This window comes from Numenius arquata, chromosome Z (assembly GCF_964106895.1).
Source record: "Numenius arquata chromosome Z, bNumArq3.hap1.1, whole genome shotgun sequence".
NCBI classification, from domain to species: Eukaryota; Metazoa; Chordata; class Aves; order Charadriiformes; family Scolopacidae; genus Numenius; species Numenius arquata.
In genome coordinates, this window is record NC_133616.1 from 64,977,150 (window position 1) to 64,998,758 (window position 21,609).

Here is a 21,609-nt window from a genome sequence, read left to right on the forward strand (position 1 = left end):
TCAAATGAAAGTGAGAAATAAAGGAGGAAAGATAAAATTTTTCCAAGGAAGAATGATTGTAAATCCTCATCTAGTCAACTAATATAAAATCATGTGATCTTTATTAGTCTACTACTAAGACAATCAATATTTTTTGCCAGCAACTATTGATCAAGCAACAACATCAATTAATTACTTTTTTCATGTCACCCAGTCTTAGAAGCATTCTATCTGCTAAAACCAAACAGAACGCTCTCAGCAGTACTATAGAAACTGCATCTTTCAGATGCCTCAGGACTGCACTTTATTTTTTTTTAAAAGCATTTTGACCAAAAAAAAAAGTCACAAAAAAAAGAGGATAAAACCAAGCTTATTATTTTTGTTTGCCAAATTATAAATGGATATGTTTCAATTAAAATTTGAACATATTGCCAGGCTTGCAAAAAATATTTATTGGAACATGACCTACCAAAGAACTGTACTTTCTGTCGTCTGTCGTTTGCATTCTCTTTTTACTTCAGTGTTCATTTTGTTTCAGCCCAATAAGAAGCATTTTTTTCATGTGGCTTATAAAAAATTCCACTAAATGAGGAAGATTTTGATTTATATTGAGAAATTACATTATTATATTGCAATGACTTCATAATCATAATCAATGTGCTTTGTGCATAACCATAAATTGTGTACTATTTATTAGATTTATTAATTAGGAGGTTGCAAGGTCTTTATCTTTCCGCATATAAAATTTTATGCATGAAATGCAGAAGCACTGAAAGCAAAATACTTGGGTTAGTACCACTAATGAGTGCAGCAATGCTAAAATGTCCATGACTTCACTGTGGTCACAAAGGTCTCTATCTAGATCAATTGTTTTTCATAATTTCCATTAAAATACCAAAGAGAAGTTAGTAGACCACTGGACTGAACAGAATTAACTTAAACTTCAAAGCCATTTATTCTCTTATAAGGAAACAAGACTATTTGGTAGAATAACATGAAAATGTTATGTTTTCTTTTCTGCTTAAAGTATTTTGCTTTCCCTTTTAAGATGCCATAGAATTCTGGCTGTAGGCAAGGAGAAGAAACAGTAGTGCCACTTGAGCAAGGGAACTAGTAGACATATGACATTTGCAAATTACTATTGGCAGTCTAGCTAGAATGACCAGAACTAATTACATTCAGACAGGTCTCAAATGCTACAGCAGGAAAAAATTATTGAAGAGGAGGTTTTTTCAGGAGATTGCAGGAGGTCTCATAGGGAAAAGGCAAAAGTACCCTCATATGGTCTATTATCTCTTATGGTCAGCAGAGTAGTAATCCAACATAAAATCTAAAGAAACAGCTATTCGCAAAATAGTAATCTGACCTACTGGATTTTCAGCAAAACTCAACCTGGCCATCAGCACTTATGAGTTCTCCAGGAAAACGACTCCTCACAATGTCAAAATTCGCCAAGGAGGCTTGACTTTTCAGGGTACTCTGCAGCAAAAAAAGCAACTCCTGAGGCAAAACACTTAACCAAAAGTTCTCCAGGGATCTTACTTTCACCATCAGGATTTTAAGTACTGTGCAACCCTCAGGAACTCTAAATCTATGGGTACATGACCAAGAGTGGTCTCGAGTCAAAGCACAGCACTGCATCATGGCTAGACCAACGCCACCTGAGGTCACCCTGCTGGCCTTAGCACTATTGCTCCCTGTATTTGGTTATTACACTGGTTTAATTGTCACTATTCATTTGCTACAACATTATGCTAATTAATCACAGGACAGAAACACGCCATTGTGCCAACAGAATCGACCCCTTTCTCCAAGCAGTTGCAGCCTCGCGCAGTCAACCCTGCAAGAGGCAGGACTCCTTCTTCTTTTACTGAAGGCTCCCAGTGAGAACTCCGGAGGATGGTGCGCAATCTTGGAGTGTAGCATAAATAACAAGACAGAGACAGAGAAGAGGGAGATGGGCACATGTAAAAAGCAAAAGGATCAAGGGCAGCAACAATAAATTAGCAACTGCAAAAGGGGTGAAAGAAAGGGCTAGTGAAAGCTGAGAACACACATGGCATTTAGTAAAGCTCTAAGAAGACAGAAGAGAATGAACTATGGACACAGAAAAATGAGAAATAGAAAAGCCTACCCAGAGGCAAACTATAAAATTCAATAAACATCTGCTGATTGAGCCTCCAGGCTCTAAATACAACTATTATGAGGAAGGAGAAAAAGTACTGCCAACAGTTTTGCAAACAATTTATCTTTAAATATATAAATAGGAGACACCATGATCTAAAAATCCTATGTGTCACGGTCACCTATTTTTTAATCTGTTATCTCAAAATTATTAAATCACAATGGCTCTTGAAGCAATGCCACCAAATCTGCTTGAAAGCTGCATCACAACCACTTTTAAAAAGTAAAACTGTTCCAACTCAGATTATCATTAAAATCCTCTAAAAACCTTTTCTATAAAACATTTTTTTTAAGTGTAATTTCATAACCACGCCCCAATAAGACATACTCCTCTCTGCAAGACCAAGCCAGGTAGCTGGAACCAAGTTACCAGTTTGACTAACAAGATTTCTGATAAAGCATGTAACATAATGCAATTAACAAATTGAAATGTAAGCTCTTGTATGCTACCATGACAGAATTGCATCAATAATGGTGTACAGCTTATTTCAGCTCTTGAAATGAAATGCACTATGAAGTACAAAGCATCACTGTTATTGCAATGGTACTGCCATTTAAAATTTAACACAAAGCCTACTCTATCAGTTGTTCTATTTATCTTTTCCGTACAAAAGACAGGGTATTACACTTTGGCCTAAATAATACCCACTAAATCTTGGCAACTTGGTCCTTTAACCATTCCAGGAATAGTCAGACAGATAATTTGAGGTTACCAACTGTTCAAATAAAAAGTGCAGCTTTAGATATAGTCTAGCAGGAAGGGGAAAAAAAATATAAAACTAGCCATCTTCCCACTTCTTCCTGCCCCTCTCCCAATGGATGCTAACTCCTGTTCTCTGCTTTCTCTATGCTGTAGAGTACTTTGATTCTGATTGTATCAAGTATCAAACTGAGTGTTCAGGCTGCCGTGATAGAACAGCAGTATTAAGAGACAGCCTCTTCACTGGGAAAGGAGAAGGGGTTTACTAATTTTTAACTTTGTTTTAATACATTAGGAGCTGTGCTTATAAACTGTGAATTAACCAGAGTATGTATAGATTTTGATCACTGCAGAATTTCCTGCTTCTCAGAAATAGTGTCCCATTAGTTGCTGACCGTAACACAAAGATATGTCAGACAGGTCTGTCATCTGCAGGGAACTTGATTATTATGCAGGACTAAACAACCAGGACACCTATACCTACATCAGGAATGATTCAGATTCTTCTTCGGTTGAATTATCTATGAATGTCTTTGAAATTGAAGTTTAATTTGAAAACTGATTTAGGTGAACAAACTGAGCTGGATTCTGGATTAACAGCAAATTCATTATCACTAGAAACTCCCATATTACTGCATTTCAAAAACAAAAAGCTAATTTTAAACTTCCCTACTGTGATTTCTATAGTACTGCTTTTTCAAATACAGCAAGCAGCAACACATGTGATAGATCACACATAATGTCAACATCTGGTAAGAACTAAAACTGCAAAATTCTTCCTTTGTTCTCTTGGAAGGAAATCTTCCATGAAAAGCCACTATAACTTACTCTAAAAATTAGCAGCAATGGCACAGAGAGGAACAGTGAAAAGGTTTTCCTCTTTTATTCATTTTTTTCTTTTTTAAGGCAGTATCAGTCATCCTTCGTAGTAGTTTGCTGTTTATTTTTTGTTGGTGGTTTTTTTTTTTTAAAGCAGAACCATGCAAAATCTACTAGATACTAATCATACCATTCATTCTGCAGAATCAAACGAAACATTTAAATAAACCGACAATTCTTGATGTGTATTTCTTGTAAGGAATTAAACATGGTAGGATACTACTGTCTCTTACCACTCCAAAACAGAGAAGTTTCTGACAGAATTAACTTAATAAATGTTCTTGCAAGCAAATGTTTTGTGTATTCATAGAAAGTTCCCTAGTACTTTTTAAATTTTTTTTTTCCTTTTTCGTTCCAATATATACTATGCTCTTATTATCTTCAAAGGCACAATAGCTCCTGTACTTACAGAAATATTGTTTGATCACTCTGATGACCACAAAATGGTGGAGTTCAGAATCCTGAGAGGAGGGCAAAAAATCAAGATCACAACCTTAGACTTCAGGAGACTGTACTTTGCCTTCCTCAAATAATTCCTTGGAAAAGTTCCATGGGATAAGGTCCTGGAGAAAAATGGGCCCAAGAAAGCTGGTTAATATTCAAGGATCTCCTCCTTCAAGCTCAAGACAAGTCCATCCCAGCAAGCAGAAAGTCAGGCAACAACACCAGGAAGCCTGCACGGATGAATAAGGAGCTTCTGGCAAAACTTGGACAGAAAAAGGAAGCATGCAGAAGGCCAAAGCAAGGACAGGTGATGTGGGAGAAATATACAGACACTGTCCAAGCATGTAGGGATGAGGTTAAGAAACCCAATGCCCAAATAGAATTGAATCTGGCTAGGGATGTTAAAGACAAGACCGGCCCACTGCTGAATGAGGTGACACAGGACATGGAAAAGGCTGAGGTGCCGAATGACTTCTTCACCTCAGTCTTTACTAGCAAGAACAGCCTTCAGGAATCCCATGCCCCAGAGACCAGGGAGAAATGCTGGAGCAAGGAAGACGTACCCTTGGTGGAAGAGGATCAGGTCAGGGAAGACTTAAGCAAACTGGACACACATAAGAGCATACCCTGATGGGATGCACCCACAAGTGCTGAGGGAGTTGGCTGATGTCATTGCAAGGCCACTCTTGATATTTGGTTGATCAAGGTGACTGTGAGAAGCACCCAAAGACTGAAGGAAAGCAAATGTCATTCATGCCTTCAAGAAGGGCGAGAAAAAGCACTTGGAGAACTATAGGCTGGTCAGCCTCACCTCACTCTCCAGGAAGGTGATGGAGCAGCTAATCCTCAAAATAACTTCCAGGCACATTAAAGATACGAAAATCATCAGGAGTTGTCAGCATGGCTTTACCAAGAGCAAGTCATGCTTGACCAACATGGTCAGCTTCTACAGTGGTGTGGTAGATGAGAGGACAGCAGTGGATATTGTCTACCTGAAGTTCAGGCATACCTCTGACAGTGTCTCTCATGAGATCCACGTAGAGAAGCTGCTGATGTGTGGGCTGGATGAGCAAACAATGAGGTGGAATGAAAACTGGCTGAACAGCCAAGCCCAGAGAGTTAGGAGTAGAACAAAGTCTGCTTGGAGGACAATAACTAGCAGTTACCCCAGGCATCATTACTGGGTCCAATGCTGTTTCATATCTTCATTAATGTTTTGGATGATGGGGCAGAGTATACCCTCAACAAGTTTGCTGATGACACCAAACTGAGAGGAGTGGCTGGTATACCAGAGGGTCGTGCTGCCATCCAGAGCGACCTGGACAGGCTGGATAAATGGGCCAACAGGAGCCTCATGAAATTTAACAAGATGAAGTGCAAAGTCCTGCACTGGGGAGGAACAACCACCAACACTAGTACATGCTGGGGTCCTCTCAACTAGAAAGCAGCTTTGCAGAAAAGGCCCTGGGGATGCTGATGGACACCAAGTCAAACATAAGCCAGCAACTTGCTTTGGCAACAAAGAAGACCAATGATATCCTGGGCTGCATTACACAAAGTATTGCCAACAGGATGACACAGGTGATCTTTCTGTTCTATTCAGCACTGGTGAGGCCACACCTGGAGTGCTGGGTCCAGTGCTGGGCTCCCCAGTACAAGAGAGACATGGACATACTACTGACAGTCCAGTAAAGGGCCACCAAGATGATGAAGGGACTGAAGGGACTTCTCTCTTAGAAGGAAAGGCTGGGACTGTTCAGCCTGGAGAACAGGAGCCTCAGGAGGATCTCATGTACATATATAAATACCTGCAAAAAGGACAGAGCCAGGCTTTTTTCAGTTGTGACCAGAAGCAATGGGCACAGACTGAAACACAGGAAGTTCCCTCTGAACAGAAGGAAACATTTTCACTTTAAGAGTGCACAGGTTGCCTAGGGAGGTGGTGGAGTCTCCTCGGATATATTCAAAAGCCATTTGGACATGGTCCTGTGCAACTGGCTCTAGGTGACCCCACTTGAACATGTGGTTGGAGCAGATGACCTCCAGAGGTTTCTGTCAACCTCAACCATTCTGTGATTCTGTAACAGAAACTGAAATCTCATTACTGCAGAATATTATCATGTAACATTCTGAATGAGATATGACACTTCCCTACACCTCATTGGCATCAATTACTAGGTTTAAAACTGTTTAAATAAGACATAAAAAGAGATTCAGCATAACACACAATACAGAAATATAGGACATTGAAGAAATTCTCACAGGAAAGGAGAAAACCTACTTTCATGAAAGGCAATTAGCATATTTATTTCAGTGGCAGAAAGAGTAGGTATTGAAATTCAACAGCATGGAGTTTCCTAAAGAAAGATAATTATGGGTGTTCACACGGTATTACAGCCCTGCAGGATGTGAGACAGGATCTGTACATTTTAAAGGCATGAAAAAAAAAAGTTTTGTGTTTTGCAGAGATCTCTCACAGAGTAACTAAATTAATACAGATCTCCATGCCATCATGGCTTGACTGTTATGGATCAATACACTTCTTTCTACTTTGTACCACAAGAAGATCAGTAGAGGAGGAAAAATAAAGAGACTCTATCAATTCTTAAAAACAGCATCTCGTTAGACATAAGAAAAGCATCATCGGAAATTGTAACATTTTTTCCTTCACGTACAGCAGTCACCTCAGTATTGCTATCATACCGGTATCATTCACAGCAGTTAACTGACACATCATGCTACAGGCAGAAATAAATCTTCCCTCAAAGATTTTATTTATTTACTGATTTCACTGAAATTTAGCATGGGCCAGGCCTTCCACCAGGTTAGTTATACCTGGCAAGACATTGACTTCTGGTATACCAAGCACCATGAGAGAATCATTTTTTCCTACAGGAAGCAGATTACCACATGTAAAGAGAAAGAACCAGCTGATGAACAGGTAGACCATCATGAGTTTACATAAAAAGAACCAAGTATGTCTGCAAATCAGTTTAAATAAAAAGAACCACCTAAATCAGACAACAGCAGCACCAGTAACTTGCAAAAAAATGTGCTGCATTATGTTATGCAAGGAAGATAGAAAAAGAGATGAAAAGGCAGAAAAACAATCTTATCTCATGCAGACTGAGCAAGAGCAAAGGACAGTTCTCAGCACACCCTTCTTAAGTGGGTATCTGGTCTTTTCTGCAGATGACAATAATCACTTTGGTTTCAGTAGGTGTCTGCAAAACCTATTGCAAGCACACTAGCCCTGGCAGTCCAAGAAAGAGTTACATAGCTGACATGCCACGTGAAGAATGGTTCAATTGTATCAACCCTGACTACAGTTAACAAGGTAGATTCTACTACTTAATACCTGGCAATAGTTTAATAGTAAGAAACCTGTGCAATTTAGATAGGATGCGAAGTGCAAAAGATTATCAAAACTAGATGCATTCAGCCCTCTGAAGGATAACTCTTAACAGCAAATGAGAACAATCTGGCTCAGGGTTATCTCAACCTCTTGTAGACAAAGGTCAGAAAACACAATGTCCTTGCAAGCCAATGATACGTTTGGGCTTACAGTCTGCAAAGGATAGACTTTACAAGATAGGCAAAGTTTTGTGGGAACACCAGCTTCATCCAAACTTCTGTAAACATGGTTCAGAAGAACCGAGTTGTCGATAAAATAATTTTGGACTTATCACAAAGCACAGTAATGATCTTGTATTTCTGTGTCATCACAACCATGTATCTTAGTTCTGTGTTGACAATTATAAATCCATCACTGCAACTAAATAACTCAGTCTTTTGGAAACGTTTCAGAAAGTTGCTCTGGCAGATAAGAAACCAGAGGTGCCGTTACAATTCTAACAAATACTGAAATATCCCCACATTTTAAAATAAATGGGATATTTTTAAAACAATATCTCATTTCAGTTATCAGCAGATGCCCATTTTCCATAATCCTGATGCAAATTTCTACTTTGTGATGTGTTACATTCTAGAGATACCGTGGTAATCTTCAATAAAATCCAGCAACCACCTGCTGAAGCATTTCCAAAATTCTACAAAGGTCAGTGATGGTAATTTACAAAATTTAGCACGCATTCACTAATACTACAAACAACCAGTTTGTACAAAAAGAAGCATTATCATGGTTCAAAACCCAACAGCTGAATCTTAGAAGCGCTGGATTTATGATGTCAATACAAACGTAATTCAAAGCCTTTGCACTAATGCATTAAAATTTAACAATTTTTAAAAAATAATTTTTTTTTTTTTTTAAAATTAAAAGCTTGGATGCATTTCTTATACCCACATATATTCAGGTCTATTCTTTCTGGGCTTCTTTTCCATTCTTCTCTATCCTCAACTCTTTGTTCCATAGCCAGGTCTCCCCCATACTCTTCTCAGCCACCCTCTGTCCCCAGACTCCGCGGGCCGCCCCGTTCTCACCTGCCAGCACAGATACCTTTTAACATACCCAGCTTCCTGTCCAAGGAGTGCTCCCAGTGACCTCTGCTACCCTGTCCTTCTGTGCCACCTCCACACTTCAAGTCCTGGTTTCTCCTTCCAGCCCACCTTCCAGCTTCCTCTATACCTGCCAGTCAGAGTCTACTCTCCCTTGTGCCTTTTCCTGATTTCCAAGTCCACCTCTTGTCCTTTTCAACTTTTAATCAGAAAGCATTATGTTCAGAAACAGACAAGGCTGGATGGGATGGGTAAGAGAGGGAATTGTCTGGAGCCAGGAAAGAGCAGACATCTTCACACCTTGTCACAGTGACTGTAGCCTAACCCAAAAACTCAACAAATAAGTGTGGAAGACTTCCACTAACCTCTGAGATAAAGCAAACTTAGTGAAATCTTCACTGTGGAAGATTTAGCTGCAGTGATGTAGACAAATCTTGTACTGAGCACTTGCAAACGTTTTTGCCTCCTTCCCTGAATACCTTCACAAGATCAGTTAAAAGGAAAACCACATAAATGCTAATAGCCTGGAAAATTCCAATTTCTACTGCAAACCTGCGTGGCAGCAGAAAGAATTACCAGATATTATTGTATTTTTAATATGAGGAAGCTTTGTCGGTTTCACTAGCTTGATTTGTAGAAACAAATGTTACATTTGTCTGATAATTTTACCAAGAAATTCAGCTTATGAAAGACTGCTATTTCAACGGTCAAAGTCGTGCAAGGCAGAATGCAACCGGAGTTTACATTAGGAAGCAACATTAATATGTCAGTATCAGCTCCACCTAAAAATATTAACTCTGTCATTGCATTACAATAAAAATTTTAAAAAAGCTTTATTATAAAGGCAAGGCCAACCAAAATTTTGGAATTTCCTTAATGACTATGCATATTTAACATAAAAAGACAAACCTAGTATTTTAACAGGGGTAACAGATTTCCAACTTATTTTGTTCAATGTTCTATAATAATAAAAATTCTGTTTATTATTACGGTAGCAGCCATTAGTAATTGTTCTTTACAACACCTTCTCCTTTGGTTGAAAATAGTGGAACAACACAAGCAAAAACAAGCAATGACACACTCAAAGTAAAAAGTTCTTAAGACATTAAGGAATGCCAGTAATTTTTCAGTCATTGCACAATGATCACATTTTTATCTGCATTTAGAAATATTTAACTTTAAAACAAAGACATCTGGACACAGCAGAAAGAAACATCTGAACACAGTTAAGTCATGTTTAAAAATAAACACAAATTTAAACACCACAAGCTTTTCTGCTTCAACTTCAGGTTCACCTCCTAAAGCTAAATATTTACATACATATTGTTTTAAAATATTTTGTATAATATAGGCTTGCACTGAGTGAAGTAGCTTTTTCAATGTGCATAACAGCACACAGAAGCACTCCAAACAGAATTTCAGACCATGAAATGGAGAAGTGGACTGTGGATGACTTAATGCCACTGTGGAAACTGTTACCCGTTACCATGATTGCTTCCAGCTCATGCAAGATACCTGTAATGCCAGATTCTGAATTCTACCACAACTCCTTGCTGGCATCTGACTTCTCATTATAGGTATCTTGGGATCTTTAACTGACTCAAATCGTTACTAATTACACACATTCAAATAATGGCCAGCAGTCCCACCACAGCTTCACCATACTAATAACAAGAAACAATCCTTATTTTAGGAGAGTTTACAGTCAAGGAAGGCAAGACAAAGAGGAGATATGCACAGAGAAGCAGGGAGATTTACTCGGAGTCAACATCAGGAGATACAGCCCAAGTCCCAGACAGCTCTGGTGCCATCTCTATTCTACCACCAAGGCCCCTCTTCAATCAAGATGCTGTTTTAATGTCTTACCTGAAAAGAAAATAAGCATCATCACAAACAGCAATACTGAAAAACTAAGGGGAAAAAAGAATTATTTTTTTTTTCTCTAGAATTTTAGATACTAACTACATGCTTTCAGAAGCTTTAACTTGAAAAAAAGAAAAAAAAGATGATATTCTCTAGTCAACTGTACGATCTAGAACAAGAATTTATACATAGGTGGGTTTATCTAAGCATACTGACAGAATACTTCTTATACTTCTTTCTGTATCTCCTTAAATTTGGCAGGGCTGAAAATATTTCTGTCAATTCATATTTTAATTTCAATTATTAATTTTCATGTATGATTACAACAACAGAGATGGAATATGTAAGCCAATTTCTAGAGTCTTAATGAATATTTCTGTTCATGAGAGATGGTAGAAATCTAAATATTCAAAAAACATAAATCATTCATGCAGAAGGTTCATTTATATGGCAAATCCTGACATGGGACTGACTAATGCAGACTGCCACCAGTGTCAAAACACTATCTGTAGCTGCACCAGATCCCCACACCAAACCTCCACCCTTCCATCACAGAGAACCTTTGAATTTAGAGATCATCACATTTCCCTACAAAGTACCTATTGGTATATTATTATTACATGTAACAGCAAAGCTCAAATAGGCTTTTTCATGCTATTTAGGAAGCAGAAGTTCCCAGCACAAGTAAAACCTGCAACTAGAAATACTATACAGTATCATAAAGACAATAAAACTTAAACATGAGGAAAAAACCCAGAACCAACAAGAACACATTTCCTTTTCAATCACGTATCAAACTACTCAGAGCTCCAGAACAAAGATACCTCATTACACCCCACCATAGCTGTCCAATCCCACTACAAAGCCTCTCTCTGTGTCCCCTCTTCACACATACATACAGCATAGACACTTCTGCCTTTGCAAACATTAACTCTGCAATCTATGGATTCTTCTTCAGAAGCTTTAGTTTATCTGTTCCTTTACAAACTACAAATCCACAGATTGCAGAGGAAAACACAAAAATACCTTCTGAAAGGAGAATCTTGCAATTGTTCGTTCCCACACAGAGCCACGTCCTGCTATGTCAAAGTCTGATCAAGGACAAAAATACTTCCTTCTTTTCCAAGACAGGTTAGAAGGGGAGGAGAGAAACGATGACGATATTTAATCTCCAAAAAATCGCCCAGGAATGAACTCTGGCTTTTTTAATCTAAGAATAAAAACATCGTCTCTAAAAGCATTTAGAGTTAATGTTATCAACATTGTCAATGTTACTTTCACAGCATACATTTGTCCTAACTGATTTTTCAGCCCATAAGGCATTTTTCAAACACAATTTTTTAGGAGCAAAGAATATTAAAATATCAGGCAGATAAGTTACATAATCTTTGTCTTTTTTTTTCATTAGGAGGCTGCAGAAGAGCATTATCTGTGCTGACAGTGTCTGGGCATTTTGACTAATCTTTTTATAGTGCTTCAATTTAATAACATCCAAGCCTGGAACACACTCTGTGCCTGATAAGCAGCTCACACAAATCCAGACAAAAATTTTCTTTGAAGTCACTATGTTTTTTGCACTGGAAATACCATGCATCAGTCACACTGTAAGTTGCATACATTGATTATGCCAGAGCCCCCTCAGCTCGACTATGGATTCACCTTCATGTTCTAACCTATGTTCGTAAAATCAGCAGTACAACTCACTGATAACATACCAACAAACCCGTCTATTAAACAACTGTAGTTATCCAAATGACTCCAGAAAAGCTGACCTTCCTCCTTACAAAGCATGCCTTCCCCTACATAATTTAACATATAATTTCAAAATAAGCCATAAAAATAAATTAGATTTTTCAAAGAGATAAATAATGCATAGTAGATCTAGGAAAGAGAGCAGAAGTGTATCCAGTCTAAAAGTTGCATTCAGACTTGATGGTCACTATCCAGGAACATGCTTATTAAAGTTTTCCAGTGACATCTTTTCTTTAAATTGGGATAGATGCATCAGGGTAACTGAGACATGCATTAACTTTTCAAATTCTGTAATTATATTTCACATTTACTGTCTCAAGACAACTGTATGGGAAAATGTCAGGTTTGCAAGGTTGACTAATACTTCACAAAGCCCATTTGAACCAAGAAAGAGAAGAGCATTCACCCAAAGAAGATTTGCAAATGCTACCTCAGCATCTCTGAAGGAATTAGGCTGAGAACACTCTTGTGAGGCTACAGGTGTTATTGCTACCACCAGATGAAAGTTTTATCCAGATCTCCAGTAGAATCCATTTAAGAAAGTTTCTCTGTCAGAAACTTTAATCTAAGCATACTGCGTTGCTGTGATCACTTTTCTAAGACTTTAGCAGTTCACAAACACTGTTCACTTTTTCTGGTCTATTGCTACCAAAGAAATCAGCTATGCAACTTTCTCAAGGTTAAAATAACTAAAAACTATGCCATTTTAGTATTTTATAACCACATTTTACTCTGTTCTACTGCAAGGCTGCATATTTTAAAGGAGGAACAATAAGGATTTATCACACTTCCCAAAACACCTTCTGACCAGTGAAAACATACACCTTCTTGGGTGGCAAGACACAGTGCACTCTTCTATGTTACAAGTTGCAGACACCTTTGACACTGATGGCCAACGCCATTTCCAGAAGCAGAGAAAGAATTGCAGTAGGAAATGGCGTTTACCTGCTCATGAGATGTACTGGAACTATACTGGCACGATTGTTGCATGGCCAGAGACCATTCAAATGCAATATTAAGGTGACATTTACTCGCTGATTGTCTTAGTAAGAAGTCCACTGAGCCCAGGAAGGTAAAACAAGTGTTTGAGACTTAATCCTAGCCTTGAATGCATACAAAACCTGTTCCCCATTCCATCAGTGCTATTTCCTCACATGCACATACAGCGCGAGCACAAGCTGATGCTTGTTCTAAAAGAGACAAGACACACATGGGAAAAAGTACCTCAGGGTGGGGATTGCCACTGTTGAGTTTTTCCCTTGCCAGTGAGGCTTGGCCCAATATCCTGCTCTCCTGCTGGTTACCCACCTCACCCCGCAACTCCCCTCAGACATACTCACTGGCTTCATGTACGCAACTTCAAGCCATGCAGCCCCTTTTCTTTCTGCTACTCTTCTTCTACATCACTTTTTCCTCAAAGTGTAATTTCTAAGTATAGCAGCAGTAGAACACAAATCTTTAAAAATGTGCAATATTGTCCTATGGTAAAATTATCAAAAAAGTCACAATCTAACTTCGCTTTCTCTTTACTTCTTCATATCTGGTATTACATTAAGATTTTGGTGAAATCCCACTTATGAACTCACTATTCTACCTCCTACACAAATACAAACTTTGAATCCTATCTTCCATTACCCTCCCCAAAATTTTAAATACCTCATTGTTAAAATAAACAAACAAATAAGTTACCGATTATTCCAAGACAAATAGCCCATCTGTTTATGACAGTCAATGCAAAGGGTTAAAGAATATGTAGCTTTATCTAATGTTGCAAACCACAACATTAATCTCCTAAACACTTGACTTGTAAGCACAAAGAAAGAAGCAGAGAGTATAAAGTATGCACCTAAAGCAGCATGGTATCTTCTAATTTTGCTGTGCAGAAAATAATGTATTCTTTTTAGAAGTTATACACCATCAACTTATACAGCAAGTGCTAAAAGAACATAATAAACAATTACATTATATAAATCATCTGCATCAAAAGTGCTGAATGTATTGCAATACTATAATACCAGCTCTTAGCCACCACAAAATCTCTTAGGCACAGCCTTACCATCAACTAATTCACAAGGCTCACTTTAATGAAAAATATAGCTGAGAACATAATTTGTCTCTTAATCCAAGGATATAATTTAGCCCTTAAATATACAACTGAGAAAGATATCATTAGGCTCAGTACTTATATTTCCTTCATGTTCCTACACTACTAATTTAAGCTGTCCCAGAACTAGGCATGGGCATTACTGCTGATGACATTTAGCCCAATCGGTATACTAGGTCAGACCACAGATCTCCCTACCTCAGCACGCCATCTCAAGAGTGGATGGTCAAGGGAGTGCATAAGAACAAAGCTAGTACGTAGTGATACCTCCCCAGAATGCCGGGGCTTAAAGCCAGGTAGTGTCTTTGAATTTGGAAGTAGAAAATATAGATTAGACAACCCAGCTCCTTCTAGATGAACGTCTCTTTCTGCAAAAAAACTGAATGAATATGTACAAAACATATAAAATCTGATATAAAGTTTCACTTTTAACTATGTAAAAAATGGTCTATAATTGCAATTTCTGTGCACTGAACTGTCTACCTGTACATGTTTTCAGTAACATTTATGATGTTGGCTTTAAAAATATGCCTTGTGATCACATGAAAGGTTTACAGTATTGCACAACTAAAAATTGAAGGGATCCAAAGAGCACTTACCCAATTTGTGTGTCATGTATTGCATACAAATCACACCCTTCCTTGATCAAGCCTTAAAAAGCAAATCCTGCAGATCATGTTAAGCCATAATATTGACAGGAGAAGGCCCATTTCAAAGCAGTAGAACTGAGCTTGGTTGGACACTGTTACTTATTTACGAAGGCACCAAAGGGTGGTACACATTCTCATGGAGTACAGCAAGAGTCATCTGCAAATTCTAGATCTTTTAGATTTGCTTCTCTTAATGTATCATATATTTAAAAGAACACAAACCTACCACCACCACCAAGCAAACCTTGCTATGTAAGAGCCATTCTTCTTCTACCCTCCCTATGAAGCTACAACACACTGAATCTACCTTGTGAACAGCACATTGGCTAATCTTTCCTTTGGACAGAAGAAAGAGAAGGTTGAAGGGACAGGGAAACAGAAGAAATGGGGTAACGTACTGATACATGTATCAATAAACAACAGCTTGAACACCGGAACTAGGGAACCATAGAGCATGAGCTTTGGACAAATCTGAATGACCTACAACAGAAATCAGGGCTTTTTTTTTTACTGCTTTCTGCATGACCTTTGGATGGGGGTGGGAGGAGTAAATAAAGACTATCAAGATACCTGTTTACTTGGACAAGAGTTTAGGAATAGCAAACATCAACCACACACACTGTGCCTTTGAAAAAGATATACCTTAATTTTTGCCCATTTCCCAAAGATAGATGTAACTCTGAAGTAGAAAGTTTCAATACAAATGGAATGAGTTGCAGTAATTTCATTTTCTATTTTGTCTAATGCATCCATTCGAGAAAGCATTTACTGTATCTTCAGGGCTTTGTAGTTTTCCTGTTCATTATAATAACAGTAGTTTCATGCCTAGAGCTCCATGTACAGAGATAAAGAGATCAAGGCACCTACACCAAAACCCACTGTGCATCATGTGAATCATAGTCTTTCTTGGCCTGTTATCATATTTGCCATTCAGACATATACACTGGTAGCAGCCCACTGTAATGTGCAAATTTCAGCTGACTGTAGAGATAGAGGTGTAGATGAAAACCATTTCTATTGTAGCCAGTTCCAAATTTTTCCATTGTTAAAATGAGCACAATGCTACTTCTTCTATTGATCAAAAAATAAATTCGGCATATGGAAAATTTAGCCAGAAAGGAAGGAAAAGGGGGAGGTCATGACGAAGAGCTGGGAAACAGAGATACACAAAACCGTAGGTACAGCCTTTACCCAGGGCTTTCTTTCTTCAACTAGAACAAGCAAAACAGTACCAGTCACCAAGAGGAAAAGGTCTAATATGAGCATACAAGTTACAGGGAGTTGGTTCAGTAATTAAAGGTTAGAGATAAGCAACTAACTGCATCTCAGAGTACTTAAGCATCTTCTTCCCTATGGGGGAGGAATGGAATACAATGCTTCTGTAAGGCCTCCATGTTTCACTCAAAACACACTGTTTCATCCAAGACCGTGGCCCATGGAATGACTCGTGCAAGCAGCTCAAAATGCATAGATCAAGATCAGCAGCAAAGAAATAATGATTAGCAGCTGGGGAAAGTTAGGAGCGTAAGATCTTCCTTGGTATGTCTCCAGTCAGAAAGGGGCCTATTTCTAACTCACCTGTAGTGCTAGAGTACAAAGGTGAAGTAAGTATTAAAGTAAGCTTGTTAGAAAAAAAAATAAATAAAAAAACCACCAAAAATGTTGCAGAGCGCACAGTCACAGACTTCTTTCAATATTTCCCATGTTAAAACATCAGAAGAAAAAGGTTATTTCTTACAACAAAAGTCTTACTTCCTGGATGTGTGAAGCAAACTTGAATAGCTAATATTGCTAGGTAGCAGTACTACCAGTAAATACTGCCTGCTCCATACAACGACCCAAGTATCAAGTCTTTGCTACACTCCGTGTTTTATGTGATCCTGCAGGGACTAAAATTAAATGTTGAGAGGAAAGAAAGCAGAGGTCAGCGGGCCATCAATGCAACCGTAGCCAGAAACACCGTGGCAGACTCTACCAAAAGTAACCCGGGCTTTTAAGCTGCGTTTATGAACTTTCTTCATGCTCCATTGCCAATACACAAGTTGTAAGCAATCATTTGAAAAAGTAACACAGAGTTAATGAAATTGAGCTCTTTTGTACTTAAAGGAGGAACGCATATGAAATTTCTTGCACAAGAACTGCCCACTTACAAACCTACTGTTCCTCTTGCATGGCAGGGTACTGCACTTGCTGAGGTCTCACGCATTTACTCTGCTTCCCCCTATGCTCCTCCTCACTGGCCAGCTGATTTATTTTCCATTCTATAACTCAGTGTCTCCTTTCTCTGTATAATTAACTTCAGAAACTGTTAACTCTCTCATTCTGCCAAGTAGAATCTAGTATTCCTAAAAAACCAAACATACAAAGTAAACAAAGGATATGTTATGGTAAAAGGTGTATCGAAGAAATGGGCAAAAAGGAAAAAGAAACATTTCAGTTAAACTGGGACAATACAGACTGGAGATCCAATTTTCTACAAAATGACCTTAATCAAATGCTTGGGATCTCATAGCATAACTAAATTAGCAGTTCTCAGTAAAGCCCATAAGGATGACATATCTAAGACATTTCAATAACTGACAAAATATGCCACTTCTAAAATATTTATTAAGCATTTGCACAACATCTGATATGGCTTTAATTTCAAACTTATTAAAAACACACATGCAATCATGTTATACAAAAAACAGACATACCCACAACTATAAGAAATAACAGCTTACTACGGTTTCCAATGGAAAAGAAGAAAGTTTCCCATGGCTTGTTTTCTTTTAGGCAAGGAAGGAAAGTAACCTAATTCATCTAACCTAAAGAAACAACATTACCTTGGCTAAATACAAGCAAACACAACTTCTGCCAATGTTGTTGTCTTACCAATAAATATTTGTCATCTTCCACTTCCCTCCTAAATTAGTCACCATCTGCTTAATCTCAACTGAGATCTCCATATTTCACCTACTGCAAAGATAAATGTTGGGTATAAACAGCTCTTAGGAGGCAAGGCAATCTCTGCTGCAGGGTAACAGGAAAAATGTCTCATTGTGATTACAATCATTTGCTTTTCACCACTTACTGAGAGTAAAGGAGCAAAAAAGTTCAGGTCATTTCCTGACTGGCACAGCAAGTTACAGCAAGATACACATTCTATTAATTTTTAATTGCATTGCTTGCAGAGTGAAAGCCCAAAAGGGGAGCGTTCCTTTTTAAAGCATAAAGAAGGGCACTGAAACTGCTTACCTCACTCATCTCTGCAGGGGAGTCATTTCCATATTTCATAGCAACTCCAGAATTCATGATTAGACTTCTCAGGGCTTGACGATTTCTGCAGATTTTAATGCTTCAAAGCTTTGTTCAACTGATTCAATACTTTCTTCCCCAAAATTTTTCAGCCTTACACATTTTGCTCTAGACAGCCATTTTTACTCCACATTGATAGTTTAAATTAATGGTGCAAGATCTTCTAAAGAGCCAAACTGGTTTTGACTTCACAGACAATCCATCGCTGCGAGAGACTTGTTAACACTGTGAAGTGCTCAGAGAACGCAGGGAAGGAGCTGCTTGCCAGGATCCCAGGGCCGTCTTAGTCCATCTGCAAGGCGTGCTTCATCTCCGCTGTCTGTTTTATGCTGCTCTTTTCCACAACTCTGTTTAAGGGCATCTCCCAATGCTGCTTAATGCGCTCAGAAAAAACTGATGAGCTTCACGCGAGTTCACAGAGAAATTAAAGGGAGGGGGCTGCTACAGTCTTCAGTGTTCGGGGAGGGAGAAGGGAAAAGAGAAGAAAGCTCCCTTCCCCGCGACAAACCAAGGCTGCACTTCACGCTAAAGTTTCCCCTGCCAGTGAGCCTGGAGTTTAAGTGGTTTATGATCAAACACAGCTGTCTTGCTGCTGGCTAAAGGGTGCATGGAAGGGGCGGTACTAAAAAGGAGAGTGCAAGTGGGAGGGAGAGAGCTACAGAGAGTTCATTTTGGAATTACAGGCATCTTTCCAGCTTTCTGCATACTAATTACTATACACAAAATTATAAAGCTAAGTAACAGGAAATGCCACCTGGATAACAATAAATTGGATTCCTATTTCCCTATTCCCATGTGCAGTTAAGTAAGAAAAACTGGAGGGCTTTAGAGGGTGGGGGTTGTAATGATTTCAAAAGGTCACAGTAAGCCCAAAAGCACCATTAGAAAGCTGCAGATTTTACGTAACACACTGACATTTTACAAAGACCTTGGGGAGATGCTACTGGAAGAAGAGGAGAAAAAAACATTTGCTTTCAACATTCAACCAATAGCCTAGAAAAATCATTAACAATTTGGATTTGTAGATGTGCTGCACCCATTGCAAGAACCAACAACCCTTTCCCTTACCTCAATCCCCTAAAACGTAGTGACAGCCCCACACACTTTGTGATGCTGGATTATGGTGTACTTTTGGAGTTAGAAGTAGGAAATCCCATACTCTGCAGACGAAATTAACCTGATCATCTTAATACAATGTATTATTAAAGTGTCAAATTAGTATTAAAAAAAAAAATCCATGAAAAACAGGAATAAATGCTATACAAGCTATGGCACAGTTCTTGTATCCTGACAAAAACATTTACATGAGAAACAACGCTCTCCAAAAGCAACATTTTGAAAATCATTTTGTGGTCTTTTATTTTCTCCTCTGTTAAGCAGAGACTAGTATCAGTATGCAGACATAGGGATAATTCATTCAAATGACAATACAGACAGCGCATTAAGAACAAGAACCAGGATAAACACATATGATTCCTGTGATACCACTCTATGATACTAAAAAGCAGTAGCACTTTCTGAGTCCCTGTCCTCCCTCTGAGCCCAGCATCAGGAACTGCAACTCTCCTCTGGCACAAGGGGTAAGGGATACGCTACAATCTCTTTACAACACTTTTATACTTTCATCCTCCGGGCCTATTTTCCAGCTGTTCCTTTCTCTTTTCTGTGTTTTTGCTCTTCTCCAGTTTGCTTTCAAGTAGTCCATATTTTTAGGTTTCCCTTCCTCTTTTCATGCCCACCTCACATTGTCTCCATTCTTCGTTATTTTCCTCCTTGAAAGCATCCTCCCCGTCTCACCTTTACACTCAGTTCTGTCTCTACCTTTAGTGCTTCTCTGTGTATTCCTCCTCACTCATCCGCTTTGTTCCCGACATATGTTTCCATTTACGGGCCCTGAAACGCCGGCGACAGGCTGCACCGCTCTCTGCTGGCGGACAGAATCACAGAATCACAGAATGCAGCAAGAGGCACAGTGCCACCCTGGGCAAAACCTCCCCCCACAGCTCCTGCTACCCCTCCAGTGGGTAGGAAGCCAGGAGGATGCAGAGTCCTCCAGACTACGGACCGCAGTACGGAACAGCATATCCACAGTGGTTTTGTACACTGGTTTCCTGTGCATTAAAATGTGATTAACAGTGTTTTATACCTAGGAGCAAGGGTACTGTATAATGTATAATGAGCAATGACTTGCCTCATTTCTCATACGTGAGAAAAAAACAACTTCAGGTCAAAAGTTCCTGCAGCTGACACAGCACATTTAAAAATCTTTTCTCTTTTCCAAGTTATGCCTTCATGAATGGGAGAGTGAAAAAGTTTTAGTATTTTGCATCACTACACCTATTGACTTCCATATTCCTTCTTATGATCTGTTCTGATCTGATCTTTGTCCAATTCTGTCACATGTATCGCAGGTTCACCAACACAGGGATGAGTCTCAGAATTACTTAAGAATACAATTCTCAGAATTACTTAAGAATAAAACCTAAAAAGGTTTTCCTTTTCTAAAGGAAAGACCATACTAATTATGGCTTCAATGTACTGTATTTCCCATACTATATCCCTATACCGCCAAATACTTCCCAGCTGCCTATAAACAGGCATTCAGAAATTACAAGTTTTGATTTGCTTTCCTCGCTCCCCATTGCTGCCCATGCCTGACAGATTAGCCATCAGACAGCCCAGAGCACATGGCACTACAGATGCATCCTGAGCATAACGGTGCAGGACACTTGAGGATCTGAACTAGGTCTACTCCATACTGTACCCATCCAGTGCACAGGATTTTTTTCTGCCTCTTTCCTGCTCCATACAGTAACATGGGGGAAAGAGACAGAGATACTGACTGAAAAAATGACAGCAGATTTCACAGTTTCGGATATGCACAAGAACATGGGAGATACAGGCAGATACTTTCAGAACAGTTTATATTTAAGATTTAAAATTTAAAAATTACTTGTAACTCACGTGCAAATTAATGAAACAGTTAAACCAAACTCTGATGAAAAATGATTTTACATTAAGCCCAGCTGAATCCCATTGCAATGTCTGCATGCTTGAACTGAGTGGTACGGGATTACACATTTCTCAGCTGGAAAGCATCAACTGTTACTTTTAACTGACCTGTAAGTACTGGCACTGCTTGTTTCAACGTCCTTATAAATTTTGCAGTCATTTCTTTATTGTGTAGGGCTACCTAAGATGAAATGCAATCATTCTTCTAAAATAGTTACTATTATATCACATTTTTAAAATACTTACTATTATATCACATTTTTAAAATACTTAGCCATATTGAGAACGTA

The 21,609-nt window shown here is 38.7% G+C and overlaps 1 protein-coding gene across 2 annotated transcripts in view; it reads right to left on the reverse strand.

Annotated features, from left to right (window-relative positions):
- Window positions 1-21,609, reverse strand: part of MCC (MCC regulator of WNT signaling pathway) — a 210,712-nt gene that overhangs the window by 142,605 nt on the left and 46,498 nt on the right. Inside the window, exon 1 of one of the 2 annotated variants that reach the window (XM_074166054.1) lies at window positions 18,248-18,304. The exons of the other annotated variant lie outside the window; for it this stretch is intronic. Coding sequence (XP_074022155.1) covers window positions 18,248-18,304 — 57 coding nt within the window. Of the gene's footprint in view, window positions 1-18,247; window positions 18,305-21,609 lie in introns of those variants that run through there. 2 annotated transcript variants of the gene reach the window in all.